The sequence below is a fragment of the Clytia hemisphaerica genome, unplaced genomic scaffold, assembly GCF_902728285.1.
Source record: "Clytia hemisphaerica strain Z4C2 unplaced genomic scaffold, Clytia hemisphaerica genome assembly, whole genome shotgun sequence".
NCBI lineage: Eukaryota > Metazoa > Cnidaria > Hydrozoa > Leptothecata > Clytiidae > Clytia > Clytia hemisphaerica.
In genome coordinates, this window is record NW_027103392.1 from 417,096 (window position 1) to 436,883 (window position 19,788).

The 19,788-nt window shown below is 36.9% G+C and overlaps 1 protein-coding gene across 2 annotated transcripts in view; it reads right to left on the reverse strand.

Annotated features, from left to right (window-relative positions):
- LOC136824865 (protein unc-13 homolog B-like) overlaps positions 1-19,788 on the reverse strand; it is a 90,398-nt gene that overhangs the window by 45,997 nt on the left and 24,613 nt on the right. Inside the window, exons 1-19 of one of the 2 annotated variants that reach the window (XM_067080849.1) lie at positions 17,972-18,335; positions 14,759-14,822; positions 14,304-14,375; positions 13,769-13,820; positions 13,194-13,301; positions 12,768-12,827; positions 10,026-10,146; positions 9,446-9,552; positions 8,655-8,693; positions 8,069-8,171; positions 7,243-7,412; positions 6,170-6,285; positions 5,913-5,975; positions 5,310-5,407; positions 4,748-4,898; positions 3,577-3,645; positions 2,931-3,020; positions 2,581-2,637; positions 1,222-1,412 (exon numbers count right to left, since the gene is read on the reverse strand). In XM_067080849.1, coding sequence (XP_066936950.1) covers positions 1,222-1,412; positions 2,581-2,637; positions 2,931-3,020; positions 3,577-3,645; positions 4,748-4,898; positions 5,310-5,407; positions 5,913-5,975; positions 6,170-6,285; positions 7,243-7,412; positions 8,069-8,171; positions 8,655-8,693; positions 9,446-9,552; positions 10,026-10,146; positions 12,768-12,827; positions 13,194-13,301; positions 13,769-13,820; positions 14,304-14,375; positions 14,759-14,822; positions 17,972-18,288 — 2,048 coding nt within the window. In that variant the 5' untranslated portion in view covers positions 18,289-18,335. Of the gene's footprint in view, positions 1-1,221; positions 1,413-2,580; positions 2,638-2,930; positions 3,021-3,576; positions 3,646-4,747; positions 4,899-5,309; positions 5,408-5,912; positions 5,976-6,169; positions 6,286-7,242; positions 7,413-8,068; positions 8,172-8,654; positions 8,694-9,445; positions 9,553-10,025; positions 10,147-12,767; positions 12,828-13,193; positions 13,302-13,768; positions 13,821-14,303; positions 14,376-14,758; positions 14,823-17,971; positions 18,336-19,788 lie in introns of those variants that run through there. The other variant, XM_067080848.1, reaches the window with a different exon arrangement.

Here is a 19,788-nt window from a genome sequence, read left to right on the forward strand (position 1 = left end):
ATAATGTCAATTTCGGCAAACGATAGCATCAATATGGTATGATATCAGGGGTGGTCACACCAAATTTCACGGAAACTGATAAAGCTAGGAATCAAAGCAACCTGTGAGGGTTTTTTCAATACAATCAAAGCAAAAAAGATCTGGAAAGAAAACTTGCTCATCATTACTCTCAGTTATGCCTAAAGACAACTTTTGTTATTCACTACGTACAGTTGATGCTCTTGTTCTACTACTCGATACGCTCAATTATTTAACAATATTGAAAGTCACCGTCAACTGTCAACAAGAAACTCTCATAGACGAGTCTCTATTAATGGTCTGAAATATACAACTGACGCTCTCTAATTCGATGTTCTACTATTCGATACGCTCAATTATTTGATAAATTCGAAAGTCACCGTCCAACAAGAAACTCTCATAGACGAGTCTCTATTAATCGATACTCTCTATTAATATGGTCTGAAATATACAACTGACGCTCTCTAATTCGATGTTCTACTATTCGATACGCTCAATTATTTGATAATATTGAAAATAACCGTCAACAAGAAACTCTCATAAAGGATGCTGTACTATTTGATACCCTCCCTTATTCGATGAAAATCAAATTCCCCTTGAAATTATCAAATTAGAGAGCGTCAGCTATACATAAATTACCCTTCAACACCCCTTGATTGATTAGTTTGGGCACAAGAACATAAATTAACATAATTAAAATGCTAAGCAAATTTAACCTAAGGCTTGGGATGCAATTAAAGCAAAAAGGTCCGGAAAGAAAATTTATTTTTCACTTTTCTCAGGTGCAAGAAACAACTTTCATCATCTTTTAAATTGTCCCGCCGTTTATTAGTTAAGGTACGTCATCACGGGGTATAAATGGGCTTTCCAGAAAAAAAAATTCATCCCCACTGTTGAGGATATTGATTTTTCGAAGTACCGAACCCCCTGGATATCCTACTTTAATAGTAAAGACCCCCTGGATATCCACTCTTAAAAATATGCTTAACCCCACTGAATATCCTCTCTTCTAAAGATGCTTACCCCTGGATATCGTATTTTTTACTTGAAAAGACACTTTACCCCCTGGATATCCGCTCCCTTGAAGATATTTAGCCACCTGGATATCCACTTTTGAACAGAAGTCGATATCCGATATCCTAAACAAGGGGGGGATGGCACGGACTATTTTTTGAAAAGCCCAATCAAAGAAGATGATCTTACTGGTTCAAATGGTGAGTGTAGACATCTCCGTCTTCTTCGATCACGCATACAACCAACTCCATCAATTTCACCCAAAAATCTAAATCTTGAGATACAGAAGAAGTCCCTGTGGCGTCATCATTCTTCTCTTGGTCATTGCCAAGCACAGTGCAGTTGTTGTACAAAAAGTTGAAGTTGGCTTCGATGCAATTCTAAAAAAGATAAAGATCGAATATCTTTACTTAACCCTTTCCGTGCCGATACCTTATTTTAGCACCTCGATCTTTTTGCCGAGGCTTTCAAAAAGATGAAAATTCTATTGCCGAGAAAATTTATAATCAAAAATAGATTTCCACAGGTTTCCTATTTTTTTTCCGAAAAATATTGGCACTACGGGGCCGTGGGATCAGCATTTTGCGCCAAAATGGTTGGAATTGGTTGGAATTCGGCATATTTGTTCCTTGGGTCAATAGATAAGACTCTTGTATGGAAAATTTTTAATTTTGGGGTTATGAGAAATTTAATGCATGTCGGGTATATCCGTCATGGGCAAATATAAATAAAATGTGCGTGTTGGATACATCAGACATGCGGCAAAGGAATTGAATTTTCGCATGTCGTATATATCCGACAAATGACACGGAAAGGTTAAATGTTTATCTGTAATCTGGATTTATACTCCAGTCAATTCGCTTTAAAATTGCTCATTCTTTTTTGCCACACTGTAGTCTAAAAGCAACCTGACATGATTTCTATATGATCCAACAAAAAGAATTTCACAGACCAACTTATGCTTTTTTTTTAAACATCGAAAAAAATATTGAATTTGTAAAGCTGGAGGATGAACTGAATAAGTTTTTCCCAGATCATTTCTGGACAAATTGAAAAAGTGTAAATCCATCCCAGAACTTAGATGACTTAAAAATAACAATGGAAATGGCACGGAAGTCGCTCATCGATAAAGATGAAAGGGTCTAATACTTCAAAACGTCGAAAACTTCTTCAGGTCTTGTCCTCCGACCCTATATTTTAAGAAATTGATCTTTATAATTACAGTAGACTCTTGCATATTCGAACTTCCAATATTCGAATCCTGCTATAGTTTTAATCTTTCTATAGTTCGAATCTATTCCCAGTCTCCATCAAGGAGAAACCCTCTTAATATACTTTCTATAGTTCGAATCTCTCTGCAATTTGAAAAAATTTTGAGTTCGAACTAGCGGGAGTCAAGTGTACCGATATTTTTCTGTAGACCTTCCTGTAGAACAATAAATTAAATTTGTCTCGCCAAAATCGACAATAATAAAAAAACAAAATTCAAAATCCCCAATAGATGAAGGATCCATATTCTTAGATGAGTTCGAGACAAAAAAGAATTACCTTGACACATTCTGTGACAACGTGAGCGGCGCGTGGCGGAGCACTGAATTCTTGAACCTGCCAGAGAAAACAATAAATAGATATATATTCAAAGCCAGGAATCCAATAACACAGGGGACGGAACAAATTAGCCTTCTTAAAAGTCTCAAAAGAGTTTGTCTAAATAAAATGATATCGTGAGTCTTGTTTAGACCTAGGCTGCTGACATCCACTAACGGATTCGTGCTCTTGGGGTTATACTACCATACTACCTAGGGTTTTGTAGAGGTCTTCGATTCAGACTAGTTTAGACCAAGATCTAAAATGACGGCTAATAGCTTTAAACCTGAGCTTTAGATCTTTTCACTTACCTTCATTCTAAAGAATGTAATACTGGTTAAAAGGTCAACAGTCGATTTGAGATCTGCCAGACGAACTTCATCCGACGCTGGAAACAGAGACTGAAAAAAAAGTTAAAGGTTTCGTTTTTAAATAAGAGGTCACTCTTCGTTTGCATATTCATCAATTTTAATTCACAAGTTTTTCCACATTGGATTGACACGGATGTGGAGCAAGATTAGTCAAAAAAGTTGAAAAGAAAAACATTTTTTTGCTTATATCAGCATAATATAACAATAGGCAGACACTGTCCTGATATGAAATATGTGTCTGATATGAAACGGGGACATTTATGTTAAATTAAACCTCCTTTAAGGTTTGCATCACTTTTGTTGTCATTTTAACAGAGCTGAACGATAAAGCAAATTGTTCCTTTTTTGGTGGGGGTAGGGAGAGTAGGGCTAGTTTCCCTAAAAGTCTAGTTCACTAACTTCCTATTATTTTAAGACCCCAAAAAACGGTAGGTTTTATTAAAGAAAAAGAGAAAGTTTCCTATGTTAACGTCCATTACAGAAGGGATTTAAAATGCCGCTTTTAGAAAGTTTCTAATCGCACCGGTATCTTCAGACGCTGAAAAAACCGGCCAAACGTTCTGAGAATAATTTGATATTGTCTTACTCTGTATGAACACAAATCGATTCTCAGTTGGTTATGAAGTTGGTTCAAAATCTTTTCGAACCGTGCTTTCTAAAAGAGAATCATAAAAATCATAAGTCAAAAATTAAGTAAGTGTGATCTGGTTACCCATTAAGGGGTTGTCATGTACACTAGCTCCAGCACCGCAACACGCAGGGAAAGGCCAATTTGGAGGGTGTTCGATGGTTTCACATTGATTGTAGACTTGGGAGTTACTATGTCAGAGATTCCAGTGTTGAAGGGGTCGGGCGTATGGCACAACAAGCTAGACACTAAGAGTATCGAATCTATCACAACAAGTCCGCAAAATAAGTAGTGAGTAGATAAGTTTGCAACCACAGTCGGAGGCGATCCGAATGCTCCTCTTTAAATGGCTATACACCCAGAGATAAATTTTAACCACACCCAGAATCCAACATATTCAATGGTCTAAAGACATAATTTATTTCTATAATTTATAGTAAGTAAGTAAGTCTGCGACCGCAATCGGAGGCGATCCAAAGGCTCCTCTTTCGATAGCTATCTACCCGAAGGTAGGGGAGGGCGCCACTCTTTCTCTCTGGAATGCTCCATTTACCCTTCATCCTTCTCTTAAAATGCTAAGCATTAAGCGGCGAGACACATCAAGTAACATTTTGGAGTGTTTAGTCTCGGCCAGGGAACACGAAAATATAAGGTCAGTATGAATGAATTTCTCTAATAAAATAAGCCTAGATCTGAGAAAACTGCTGATATAGGACGTAGACATAATTTTCTTTTCAGGCATAAAGATTCTTTGATCAAAACGCAATTGCATTTCAAAAATTGTAGTAATTCGGAGCGTAGATGTATGTTATATACATCAGGTTCATCTATGAGGGAAAAGCGACCGTAGCATGAAGGTAGAGCATCCAGCTACGGTGCTCGAGGTTGTGGGTTCAATCCCCAGCCGGGTCATACCAAAGATTCCCAATATAGTACTTGATGCCTCTCTGCTTGATGCTCAGCAACTAAAGAGACGGATCAAGGGTAAGTGGATAAATCCAGGGAAAGGAGTTGCACCCTCACCTACCTTCAGGTAGACAGCTATACGAAAAGGGAGCCTTCGGGTCGCCTTCGACTGCGTTCGCAAAATTACTTATTTACTTACTTATGAGGGAAAAACGAAACTTACGCCGAAGTTTGATGCAGAGAATCTTGTTTTAGCTGAAGAAGCACTGGTAGCTGTTGTATGAGCGTAAAAAGCATTGATGTTGGCTAACAAAGTACTCATAACAGCCGGTACGTGTGCTTCGTTGTAATGTGCTGCCAAACAAGAGAAGTGTCTATAAGAAAATAGAGAATTAAAATTTACGTTGAAAATGGAGAGCTTTTGACCAAGAAATGTGAAAGATAGGTCAGAGCGTGGGAGAGCGAAACAAAGGCGGTTTCAACGGCTATTCAAGAAAAAACGTCAAAAAAAAACTTTCCGATCGGGCAAGAAAGATTCCGTTTTCAAAAGAATGATAAAAAGAGTTTTCGAATTCCTACCTTTGAGAAATAAAATTTACGTTGCAAATGGAGCTTTTTACCAAGAAATGTGAAAGGAAGGTTAGAGCGTAATCGTAAAGAAAATTTGAAAAGCGGAAAAAGGCGACTTTATTAACGAACATTTATAGGAAAGGCAAGTAGGGCAAGAAAGATTCCGTTTTCAAGAGAATTATAAAAAGAAGAGAATTTCTCCATTTGAGACTTACGTCATAGCTTGGTAGATAGTCTCTACTCCATAACGAATCGCAAACTCGTTGACAATTTCAAGAGCTGGTTCATTGAAATATACTTTCCAAGCATCGTCCTGGAAAATAAGAAAACCCTAAGAAAACCAATCAAATATCAGACCCTGGGGTCCACTTCTGGTTGAAATTTGCTTTTTGATAATCTGAGTCCAGTGAAGAAGACTTGACGAGGTTGATGTTTGAAAGAAAAACACCCTTCACAAGTTTTATATTCTGTGTCCAAAAACGTACGATAGATAGAATGGTTTTTAAAAATTTTAGGTGAATATTACATTACGCGAGTTTATGTAATTTTGAACTTTTGAGGACGGTAAAGTGACTGAAGTGATTTGGAAAAAACCGCACCTCTGGCCCACAAAATCAAGGACGGTAAAAGTGCTTATTTACCGTCGTCCTCAGTTGGTCATGATCTAGTCAAATTAGAACCTTACCGTCTCCGTCGCAGAAAAATACACATAATAAACTCGGTAATATTATCTGGCGCTACCAATAAACATTAAGCCAATGATATACAGGGACAAAGGGACACAGGGACAAAGTTTTTTTTTGATTTTTTGAACTTACCCCGTATGTTTTTGGTATGACGACTTGATTCTCATTTTTCTCATACAAATGGTTGAAAAGAATCTAAAAATAAAAGAAAAATCAATTTTGATTAATTCCAAGGATCAAGAATTGTTTGAGATTTGAAAACACCCCCCCCCCCCAAACATAAAAATCAACCAAAAAGTTCAAAGTTTCACCAATAGAATGTGAAGGAATATGTAGTCTTCGTGACCTGGCTACCTTTGACCTTTTTGATTTTTAACAAAAGTACATACTTCATGTAGACAAGTATATTGTGTATGATAAGGGACCAATTTTTCTTCGCCCTCAATTTCGATACTGATATGCAGCCTTATTGCACCAGAAACTGCTGATTTGTCTGTTCGCTTCCCTGAAAGATATAAAATGACGATGAGGTAATGGAAGTCGGAAAATAAACTGATTCTCCTGTGACTTCTGTATATTATTTATCGTTTCGAGTTTAGCATATTTCTTAACAAGAGTAGCACGACGCTCTTTAAATTTCAGGGTTGTAGGTGGTAGAATATGGGGCTTATTGGAGGACATGATCTTTTACAAAATTTGAAATATTTATTTCCGAACAAGTCTGGGTTCGGGCAAAGAACCACTATAATTTTTTCACTTTGAGGCTTTTCATATGTTAAAATGGTGAAGGCTTTATCGACCGCCGGAGGCGGTTTCTTTCATAGTGGTACGCTAATCTCTTTTTGCCTTGGCTCATTACTTTGTCTGACATTTACTTTCGGTTTTTTAACTAGATTACCCAGGTTTTTCTCTTTTTTTTTCCTGAATGTCTTTTATTCGGAGTTGAATAATCGAGACATGAAAAATGTCTATATTGTAATCTGTTTTCAATGAATAATCTAAAATGTACTGGAGATGACATGAAGGCGTCAATAATGTGCACGCGCTCTTTCGCGAGCGTGATGCGTGATGGAAGGCGGTCGTTTCAGTGTGGTCTAGATCCACACTGTGACCTAGTGTTATAGCACCAGAAAGGATAGAACATCTAATCTTAATGTAGAAATTACATGAAATTCTAATGGGCACCACCCATTGGGTATTTAGAGGGTAGCACTTTAAATAGTGGGAAATGACAGGGGGTTTGCGAAATGGTACCATTATGGAATCATGTGCGTGTTACCATAGTAACAGGGAAGAATAGCCTTGTTATCGGCGCAGAGCTTACTTTTATCAAGAATATTAACCTATAACCCAAGACAACATGTAGAACAGAAAAAACTACGCTCATCGCGTTTGCTCCTTGGGTAAATCTTGTCTTAAACTATGGCATATTCTAAGTTTAATTTCGATCTAATAACCTTACCTAAATTATACCATACGTCCATTTCTCCACTGAGTGTTCGAACTTCAATGATTGTTTGACCTAAGAACTCATCAGGTTCACGCGTTACACGCTGGCGGACACGCGCTTTCAAATCATAATCTTCGTCCCACACGCGGACTTTAATACGATCGGATGAGTTATGACATTGGCTGATTGGAAGAAATTAAAAGAAAACTCAAGTTGTATAGTCAAGTCTTAAATGTTTTCTCCCCTGAGAGAACAGTGTGTAATTGGCCACTCTATTACTCGACTTGAATGATATCTCTTGGAATTTGGAGTTACCTTATCGGGGAAAACTTTGTCGGGGAAAAGTGACGAAATTTCGGCCAAGTGACAAAAATTTTCTCCGGCCTTAATGCGTTTACCAACTACCAGCAAGTGACGAATATCTTTTGAAAGTTTTCCCCGACGAAAATTTTCCCCGACGAAGTTTTCCCCGATAAGGTATGAAAATTCAATACTGGTAAACCATCCTCATATAACTAAAGGTGGATGGATTCTCAAGACTTTATTGTTGTGTAGTGACAGGGATACTTTGAAGAATGATATATTTTTGGGAGGGGGAATAAATGCTTGAATTGAAACACATCGGTAGAGTTTGACTAAGGCGAATTTGAGCGCCTGAGAACGCCGTGCGGCCCCGCAATCGTCCTTACGGGAACTTCTTGCACCGTACCAAAATAAAGGAGACTAAACCCGAAATTAGACGTGGATAGCCAAATAGTCTAGGTCATTTAGACAGCCTTTAGATTATTTTTACGGGGTCCATGGGCAGCCGGCTCCACTATCTAAGAAAACTTCTTACAAATTGAAAATCTCATTCCAGACAGGGTTTAAGTTCTTTTGTATGGTTTTGGTTCGCTTCTTGACTTTACCGACTTGCACTGTCACGTACGGATCACTCGTCCCTGCGAACAAACAAAAAAGAGGTTAAAAATCAAGCCTAAGTTTACATGGAACTTGATTGGTTCGCGGCCAAACGTTTTACACGCGGTCCCAAAATCTCTAGAACAATTTTTCTCGTTTTGTTGTGATGTTGACATTTAGGGTTCTTAGATGGACATTGTTTCTTTAAAGGGAAATCAAGAAGAATCTTAAATTCTAACATGGAAAAAAAGTCAGTTTTTTTTAAATAACTTTCAAACTACATTTTCAAATTTAATGTATGATAGCTCAAAATTCAAATTAGAGCATCCTCTATACGATTAAAAAAAACGAACAAAAAATTTAAATCCCGAAGCTCACAATATCTCGACAAACCTCTATAATTTTTATTGGTGAACCCGGTACAATAAACACATAAATAGAGGGTAAGATAATTCTTAATAATCATAATAATCTTATAATGAGATGAAAAAATGAAGAATTTGATGAAGGTCATTTCAACTTACCAGCTTTGTCTTTAGCAATCAGATTCTGTGCACTAAGTACTAAACAAGAAAAAGAAGAGAAAGGTGATTTCATTTTGGAAAAGATATTTGAGACAAAAGGGGTTTCCCTACGAAATTTTAAACACCACAAATGATTTTTAAGCGCGTTAAACTACAGTTGGAAACTAGCTCTGATTTTTATTATGAGACTTAGGACTTAAGACCTTAGGATCTCAGGCTTATAAGCTCAAAATTGATCCAATAGCACTTGGAATATAGCCTAGAGTCCCTGAAGTACTAAAATAGCAATACTCGCCCGAATTCTGAATTCTGAAAAACGTTAAAATACACTAAAATCCCAATATATTTCGACCAAGATTGTAGAAAGCTTTAGAGAGGTGCTGAACTAAAAAATACATCAAGCTATATCCGACATCTTTAATCGAAGTTTATATGAAAGTCGACCCTCAAATAAGAAATTACAGTGCTAAAACTTTGTCCAACGTTCAACGATGCTACACTGCAAGTACTCAAGGAATAATAGTACCCCCCGTACTAGGGTTGCGAGCTGACGGGGGGGGGGGAGTGCATCCGACTTTCGACCCTTACCGGGACTAAAAAGGAGAAGGAAATTTTTGTTAATTTTGCGACCGTTATTGGGACAAATTTGACCGATTTTGACCAAATTTCGATCTTTCCGGCGGTAAAAAGTGGCGCACTCCTCTAAACCAATCAGATTCGAGTAATTTTGCATGATTGACGTGCAAATGGTTGAAACTGCGATGTTTGCGTTAGGGTGCTAGAAAATGTACCTGTAATCGCGATTTTGGCGAACCACTTTGAGGAGCCGTCCAAAATATTTTGCTTGACGGCGTCTACATATTGCGCGTCTTTCGACTCCCCAATCTGAAACATGTCCCTGTCAATGATGAACAGAAGTAAAGGTATAAAATGTATGCAGTATAAAATTTATTCAAGAAAGTAAGTTTTTATGTTCTCAGAACCGTCGCCTGGGGGTAATTGATCACTTGTGCTGCAAATTAAAGATGAGAACGTTTAGTTTTTGAGCATTCTTAGCATTTATCAAGATGGATAAATAGAATCGATATTTTAAGTGGATATCCCAGCAATCTAGGACTTACAAACAGTTTTCAATTGTTATCGCAGGGTCCACGGCCAGCCTGTTAAGCTATCTATGAACTGAACGGAACAACGGAAAAGGCGGGATTCGAACCGAACCAAATGTTTAGTTACCTTAGGCAAAAGACTAGAATGCCACAAATTGAGGCCCTCATATCTTTACACAAGGTAACTTTACAAACAAAAACCATTGAGTATGGAGAAAATGCTTAAATCTTGATGAATAAAAATGAATTTGTAAATTATGACTACCTTATCATTTCAAAAATTTCGTATTTTTCGATACATCGCTGTTCCATCTTCTCCCTGATGTGTGATAATTTAGCTTTGGCGATGTGGTCTGCACCCTGCTTCGATGATTTCTCAACAGCACCTGCAGTAGAGAGAACAAAAAAGTTATATTACCATAGTGTCTTCCTCCCCTTTTTAAAGGGGGGATTCTGATTTTGCCCAATTTTTTAAGGTATAGGGGGAAATGAAAAATTTGAAATTTGATGGGGGGAATAATTCATTTTCAAGCAGTTTTAAGGCTATTATTTTCAAGCTTTCCAAAACTTAAAACTTGATTTAAAGCATTTTTATGTTAACCATATGGGGGAACCGCAAAATCGTCAAGTAACTGGTGGAAAGCAAAAAAAGAGGTGGGAACCAAAAAGTTTTATATTATGGTGGGGGTAAAAAGAGGGGGGATCGAGAAAAGTAATAACCCGGGAGGACACTATGATTGCGCCTATAGACCACAGTTAACAAATGCTAGCTGTATATCACAAATAAACAGCAACCACAACGGTGAAAACATCATCAACTCAATTCATCATTTAAGCATAGTGCTTTCTTACCCTTGGTAAACATTAGCTAATTCAACTCGATAAAAAGAGGAGATCATGTGTATAGACTGCTTGTAGACCACGAAAAAAATGTTATCCCAGAATTGATGTCAAGAACATTAACTTCCAAGCCCGAAGGGCTAGACTCGAGACACCTGGATGGGAAATGAAACCACTTATTTCCCATCCAGAACGCCCGCACGTGGTTTTATACACAAACGCCGGATTGAAACTAAAATCTATCGCTAGATTTCAAAAAATTTAGTCCTTAAAAACAAAGGAACCGCTAGATACAATCCGTCCTCATGATTACGGCGCGTTCTAGGTGCGTTTTGGATGGGAAATAAGTGGCTTCACTTTTTCTTGCCTAAGAAAGGTTAGAGATTCTACTCTAGCCCTTCGGGCTTTAAACTCAATACAACACTTGAAAAAGCGAATTGTTAAAAGTTTTTTTGAGATATGACTGCGCGAGAGACCAATTTAGTTTGTTTCAATATAAAACATCGTAAATAAATAAGGAAGAAAATGATCTTGCCTAAAACTTTTGCAATTTTCTCTTTCAATTTATTCATAATTGAAACCAGAGCTGGTCAAAAAAACAAACAAAGTAGACGGAGGTTGGTTATCAAATGAAAAACCAACTTCCACATCCAAAAAAATTTTCTTTTAAACCAGCAAAAAGAGAAATAACAACTTTGGCGATCAACCACTAATTTGAAGAATTCGATTTCAAAAAATAGAAAAGGATCAAATGGGGAGTTGCCTTGCTATCAAGCAATTTCTAAATAGGGTAAAATTTGGACTCCCACAGAGTGCTTTTAGTATTCTTCCTTTAGGAAAAATAGGGTAAGTGCAAATATTCTATTCGTTGAGAATACTTTAGCAGAGGAGTGTGATTCTATTAGTATTTTTAGCAGTAATAGACTGCGATTAAAATCAGTTTGTTTAATGGATGTTCTAAAAACGTTGTGAAGTGAAAGCTTTGGAAGTACCAAGATATTTTTGTAGGTTATGTGTGGGCTGGTGATTGAAATCCTGTGTTACTTTTTTGAAGACAGTTTTCCAAGTAAATGTATCGTCGTGAAATGTGTCTACATTAGCAATCTGCGTGAAAAGTAGCACAAGCTTGATGTATTATTAAGTCAAGAATGGAGTAAAACCTAAAGATATAAGACCATTTCGGACGGGCAGGTACCCAGCTGGCACACAACATTATTTCAACGTTCATCTAACGTTATATGGACGTTGTGAACGTTAGATAAACGTCGAAAAAACGTTGTGTGTAAACTGGGTATAATCAAAGTAATAACTTTGAAAACTGTTAATGATTTTCAAGTGCTCGGGATCCAAATGTTCAAAAATGTTCCTATTGGGCCAAGAATATAGGCTGGCAGCCACTAAACCCCTCCAAAATCGAAATATCCAATGAAATTAAGTGGAATTTTACTAAAATCGCGATTCTCGCCCGAGTTTTATATTCTAAAAACGTTAAACTGACCAAAATTTGTCAATATATCTTTAAGTTGATTGTTGGTGTTTTTAAAACATTATTATTTAGAATCCAGGATGCCAGAGTACTTCAAGCGACCGTAATGCAGTGGTAGAGCATCCAGCTACGGTTCGCAAGATTGTGAGTTCAACCCCCAGCCGGGCCATACCAAAGATTCCCAAAATGGTACTTGATGCCTCTCTGCTTGATGCAACAGCAATTAAGGGAAGGATCAAGGGTAAACGGAGCAATCCAGAGAAAAAGAGTGGCGCCCTCCCTTACCTTCGGGTAGATAGCTATCGAAAAAGGAGCCTTCAGGTCACCTCCGACTGCGGTTGCAGACTTACTACTTACTAAAGGTTCTTTTGGATTGAGAGAGTGTACTTTGGATGTGAGTTGAACTAAAGAGGGCCCTATGCTCATTAAAGGTTTTGTTTTCAAATAAGAGTGATCGTTTACTTACTCATCAATTTTAAAGCACAAGCTTTTTCGCATTGGATTGATACGGATGTGGAGCAAGATTATTCAGAAAGAGGGAAAAGTAAACATTATTTTGCTTATATAACAATAGGTAGACACTGTCCTGATTTGAAATATGTGTCTGATATGAAACGGGAACACTTATGTAAAAACAAAACCTTTAAAGAAGGGAGCCTATGGTTCAAAAAGGAATCTTACGTTGTAAACAATCTGCATTGAGAAGGTCTTTACATTTTTCGTGACATTTTACACCGCATTCTAAATAAAAGAAATAATTTTTATTCTAATGGAATAAGAGTACAAAACAATACAAAAAGAATTGTTGTAAAAAGCCAGATATTGGAAATAGCCTAAAATATGAAATCTCAAGTTAAGTATGATAGTGGAATATACGTTTTATTTTGTAAGAGCATTCAAAAAATTTGAAGCCTTCGGATGTTTTTTGACTTTTAAACCTCAAAATGTTTTTAGACTGTTTTTATTTTCACCGTTTTGCGAATATTTTTGTGCAATTTTCAAAGAAATTGGGTGACTATAAAGTCTTAGAATGTACCTAATATTTCAGGAAAATTGTCAATTGTCAATGTCCTGCGGTTTTGACCATAAGGGCGATGACAACCTTACCTTGGCATTTCAGTCCTTGACTCCACAAACCCCAAAGAATGTTACTGCACTCGTAACAATACACTGGGTGTTGAGCTGAAAATTTCTCGAAACTGTGTGGTGTTGTACCTAAATGTTAAAAAGTTTATAGTGAGCTGTTATCCCAACTGCCACACGACGTTGTTTCAACGTTCATCTAACGTTATATAGACGTTATGAACATTAGATAAACGTCGAAAAAACGTTGTGTGCCAGCTGAGATACTAATAGTTGGAAATATTTAAGGTATTAACGTCTGATGAACTTTTTACAGCATTACTTGTTTCGCGAAAAAGAGGATTCTTATTTTAGAGCTACCGTGAGACGATACAACGGTAACGCTTACATCTAATCTAATAAAACATGCCAACGAAAACTGTTCATTCAAAAATTACTTGTGTCTCATCTCACGGTAACAAGAATAGGGGGTAGCTCTCCTTTCAAGAACGCCAGGAACCCACTTCCACACTACACCCAAATATTAATCAAGATATTCACTGAAATGGAAAACATTACCGAGCGAAATTTCAGATCAAAGTGAAAACATATTTACGTACTTGAGATTGGATAAATAAGAGCAGCAAGCGTTTTCTTGTAAACGTGAACTTTCTGGAAAAAAAGAAGAGAGGGGAAATTTTTATAGTGAAATAACAGGTTGTTTTCAGGAAGAAGTGATATGATTAACTCCAAGACAGGGTATTTGTTTTTAGGCTCTAACAATCTCAGGTTAACCATATCTAGCCCGAAGGGGGAGGGCAAAACATTCTCCCTCGATAAACTTATTTTCCTGGAGGTTCAGGAACTTTAGATATAGCCTAACTCTTAGTTAGCTACACTTTCCAGTAAAATTTTCTTTCCTGTTTTTCAAAATTTGACGATGTCAGCATTTTTTCAAATGGACCCAAGCTTTTAAAGCAAAATTTTCTGACAAATCGTAAACTTAAAGTTCTTTGGAAGGACTAAGGATACGGCGTTCGAATTTTGGAAATGAATTAACATATGTAATAGATGAATCACAATTCCAAACAATTTGAAATTACATAATCAAGCTTTTAAAAAAATCTTAAAGGACGAGGTTGTTTATTTACGTACAAGGTCGTCATCGTTGACGGAGTTTCGAGCGAAGTTTGTTTTCTGTCGTTGTTGAATGTTCGTGATCGCTTGCTGAAAAGGAAGGATAAGATATGAAAAGAGGTACGAAAGGTATTTCATTCCTCAAGTTCATCATTTCACCGAAAAGGACATGCATAAATTATACAGATGACGTTATCCCAAGTCAAAAAGTCTCAAACAACTTCTTTCAAATAAAAAGTAAGCGTTTCTTTGTCTGATCACTGGAATTATTCAGGACTAACCATTACATTCACTACTATTGATACAGAAGCACCCAAAACCGGTGTTTGCCAATAGTTTTATTATTTAAATTCAAAATTAGTGGAAACACCCGGTTTTTTTGGGTGCTTCCGTATAAAATATTACGTCATGAGCATCACGAATTATGTCACGTGTGCTTAACTATAAGAATACAAAGATGAAAGTTGGCTTACACCGAAAATTGAATTCCGTCGAATTTTCGTCTCCGTCGAAGTGTCAATGTTAAAAAACTGATCCCTGAATAAGAAAAGAAATTAAATTTTGGTGCTGAAGACCGCAAGATGTTTACATTACATAGCGAGTTTATGTATTTACTCTTAGGTTCCAAATAAACGGTGGGGGGAGGGGGGACTCGAATAAACGGGGGGAGTTGGAAAATTTTCAAAATTTTAATAAACGGAGGTTCCTAGTCCTAATTGCCGGGGGAGTTGGAAATTGTAATTACGAAAACGGTGGGTCCTAATAAGGTCCGGGGGGCTGGAAAAATTTCGAAAAATTATCAAGCGGGGGGGGGGCTGTTTATTTGGAACATAAGAGTACCTTTCTGCAGACACTGGCGTGATTTGGAACTTTGATCCACAAAATCGAAGAAAGTAAAAGTGCTGATTTACCGTCGTCTTCAGCATCTAGGGTATCAAAAACTAAACATCTCAATCGCAGGAAACATACTAGTTATTGTTATTTAAAGAGTGAAGATGTTGATAAGTTATGCTTGAGTGACTCTGAGATTTTAGTTTCAAAATTATCGCTGTAGCCCCTGTAGCCATGTCCCAGTTTCTTTGATCTAAAACAGATCGATCTACAGTCTGTGAATAATGGCCAATAAAAAAACGTAATATTTCCGAGAAAACCTTGTTTAGCATTAGGTAATTAGTTATGAGGGAGTTTATCTAAAGAATCCTGCATTACTAGAAATAGACAAAAAGAACGACAAATTTCATAAAGAACGACATATTTTGCCGTCCACAACCCCGACCGAAAGTGACTGTATCACTACACCAGCAATTCAGTCCTCTTCGTTTATCACGGGAATTAACTGCACGTGGTTTAAAAGAACGACAAATGATGCATGCGTGTTACAATGCAGGATTCTTTAGAGGAATAGACTGTATTTACGGGATTTTTGTAATCAGTACGGCACTAAATTCCTCATTGACCGTAATCACTGTTTACGTAGGTCTATATATTCTCAAAATTTGCATGTAGCAACATTGGTCCATTGTAAAGATATGTGTGAAATTTGAACAGCATACCTCTATTTGTTCATGAGATATTAACGAATTCCGTAGATTAGTAATTTGCGGGAACAAAATTCCGTAAAATAAAAGGGGCGGAATTTTATTCCATAAATTACTATAGGCCGTAATTTAAATTGTTTAATGCATTCTACTCGATAACGCAAAATTTATTTCTAAATATTTACATCTATAAGAATGTCGTATCATTGAAATAGGATCATCGTATTCTCTAGAAATAGAGCATTTTCGATCAGGAAAATATCGTCACAACCCACAACAAATACAGTAGTGACCGTAGTGCAGTGGTAGAGCACTCGGCTACGGTTCGCAAGGTAGTGGGTTCAACCCCCAGCCGGGTCATACCAAAGATTCTCAAATTGGTACTTGGTGCCTCTCTGCTTGATGCTCAGCAATCAAGAGAAGGATCAAGGGTAAGTGGAGAAATCCAGGGAGAAAGAGTGGCGCCCTCTCCTGCCTTCGGGTAGATAGCTATCGAAAGAGAAACCTTCGGGTCGCCTTTGACTGTGGTCGCACACTTACTACTTACTTACTTACAAAAAAATGTTAATTAAATCACCTTGAAGATATGACTCTAGTTCTTTCTCTTGGTGCCATGACAAAATTTGTCGAACCCTCTACTTCCATGTTTCAAACATTAGGGACCTTTAGCATCTAGGACGGCAGATTTGAAAGAGTACGGCAGGATTGAAAAAAAAGAAGGCCCATAGGGATTGATATCTGGATCACATCTAGATTCTATTCTTTTCATATAAATTTCCTCATGAGAATAGTGAGTTTTAATAGGGTAATAAATAGATGTTTTCAAATCTCAAGATGACTTCAAAATTCTTTTTTTACGTCGTTTTTAGAACAAAGACGGTAAAGGAAGAGTACAATAGTTTTAAATGATATTAATCCCTCGAGAGTTATAACGTCATTTTTTACAAAAAACTTGACTGCATTTCAAATTTGTCCATGTGATATTAAATCTAGATAAAATCGGATAAAATTTGCCATTTGATTTTAAGATTTACTTCACGTCCTCATTCAAGTCGCCGTCCTAGATGCTAAAGGTCCCTATCATATACGAGTTAAACGCAGATCAGTTTAAGAAAAAAAAATCGACCTTTCCTTTATTTCACTTTCGACTTCCTTGTATACCACGATGCAAAAACAAAATATTTCTCATTACTATCTAGTCAGTTCGATGAATACGCAGAAGATATAGTTTCCTATCATCCAAAAAAAACATAGTAAATGAAAAGATTGCTTAGTTGAAGTTTCATTTTTGCATTTAAAAAAAAGCTTTTTTCAAAAACTGGATGGTGTGATCAAGTGTCCCATTCACAGATATCTTATAATATAAAAAAAAGTAGATAAAGCTACTCCGTCCCTATTTGAATCAAAATCATCCGCCATCTTTGATAAGTAGACCTTAGTTCGGTGCCGGCAATTTGATCGATCATCCCTATCTTTCACCTCGTCGCTTCAGGCCACTCAGTTTTTGTTTGCTTGGTTGAACAAATTTCCGGTACCTGTGACCTACTTTTAGTAAAGATGGCGCATTATTTTGCTTCACCTGCCGTTGCTTGGGAAATACAGAGTAGCTCTATCTAGTGTTTTATATAAAATATCTATGGGCCCATTAGTATATGGATAGTATATTGAACTTTTGGTAATCATTTTTTTTTACATTAAATTTCTCTCTCAAGAAAAGATCCCAAAATACGAAAATCTAAGTAAGCTCACACCTGTCAACCCTTGCATCATCAAGAGTTATATAAAAAGAGATTGAGTGCGAGTTAACTTGTTCGAATAAAAGAACTCAGAAATGCAAGTATAAAACATAATTGATGCACAGAGATATATTTCTTAGGGCGTAATTTGACACTGATTAACTTGGGCCCAATCCTCTCGCAGTGTTTCTCATGATATCGGCAGATTACTGTTGTTACTGATGACGTAATATTGGCCTCAAAGCAGTAATTAACGCAGAATGAAGAAAACAGGAGTTTTGCTTTGTTTTTGGTAAGCTGGCGAATGGAAAATTAACACCGGTGAATTGTATGGGAATAAATAAGACCCCTGCGGAAAGACATGGAACCAAAACAAGCTTGAGTAAATTTACAAAACTCTCACTAAGCTTACATCATTGCGGATTCAATATCCCGAGAAACAGACGTCGAATTCGCCGACGTCGGTTCAAAAGTCGTCGATTCTTCATTCCGATCATTTTGTCGTTCGTCGGAAATCCAATTGTTGATTCGATGTACATAATGACCCTGTTTGCGCCTGCGCAGTGGCGTTTTTGGTATTTCTTCGTCTGCGACGTCATAATTGTTGTTTTCAATTTTCAAAGAGTCTTGGTTAAGATGTTCTTCGTTTGAAGTAGGCGGAGAATCGAGGGCGTTGGGCGCTTCATGTGAGGGCGAAACATGAAAGCCGGAGAACAATTGTTTGAGCATGATAAAAGGGTTTTTGTTTCCAGATTTCTTATTTCAAATAGAATAAAACATCATATGGACAGACAAAATTCGACGCCATACATTCGAATTTCTAATTTATGCCCTTCACATTGACCCAAAAATTCGTTTTCGGCTTATTCATTTAATGCACATTATACGTTTTTTTCATAATTTTTTGATTATTTTCTGAACAAAAGTGTATGGGAAATAAAATCGTCATTCATTTATTGACCAGAGTATTCAGAGCTGTTTAGAGAGAGCATATGAAATGGCCTGTGCTAGACTTGAGTTATTTATAATCAGTAATATGGGTGTTATATGATATTGTTACGGGATAATATCGAGCTAGACCAGACCTGTGCAAGACTCTCATAGAGAGCACGAAAACTACCCTACTAAAAGTTATTTAAAAAAATCAACGGCAGACTTCTGGTTTCCTTTATCAAATTTTAAACCACAAAATAATGAGGGGGTTTATCTAAAGAATCCTGCATTACTAAAAATAGACAAAAAGAACGACAAATTTCATAAAAAACGACATATTTCACCGTCCACAACCCCGACCGAAAGTGACTGTACCACCCCTATCATCCCTTATCACGGGAATTAACTACATGTGGTTTAAAAGAACGACAAATTACGCATGCGTGTTACAACGCAGGATTCTTTAGAGGAACAGACTGAATGACTTCGCCATCGCTAGTCAGCAAACAGATTCGTCGGAGAAACCAATCAATTAATCAATTGATTAAAATCGAAGGTACAATTAGATCCGGGAGGTGGATACAAAATCGAGTTCATGTATTTGAGCTTTTGAGGACGGTAGAGTGATTGAAGCGATTTGGCATAATCCGCGATTCCGATCCGCGGACGGTAAAAGTGCTGATTTACCGTCGTCATTAGTGCTAATTTACCGTCCAGTAGAGTGATTGAAGCGATTTGGAATAACCCGCGATTCCGACCCGCGGACGGTAAAAGAGCTGATTTACCGTCGTCCTCAGCTGGTTAGGACCTAGTCAAATTAGAACCTTACCATCTCCGTCGCCGAAATACATAAACTCGGTACAGTGTATACGTTTTTTTATAAGAACAAACTATATGAGAACATAAGGGTTCGATGGTCAAAGTGTTAAGAACAAGTTAAAAACATTTTAAGGCTTTGCGGACTCTAGAACACCGAATTTCATATGAATATGACAAAAATACTCAAGAAATGGCAAAAATAAGAATATGTTATTATTACTTATTACTTAAAACTTAAAAAGTTAAGAACATCCCAAGGCTTCAAAAACTTTGGATGTTCTTATATATAGAAAAGAAACGTGTATCGGAAGAGCAGAAGCCTCTCATCAAATATATTACAAGAAAAAACGTTCAAAATGATTACTATCTACGTAAGCTGACAAAAATTTTAAAACAACCTTATTAAAATGTGTTGATATTTCTCAGCATGAAAAAGGTTGAATAAAAGGTTTTTTTTGAAAATTTCAACCAAAATAT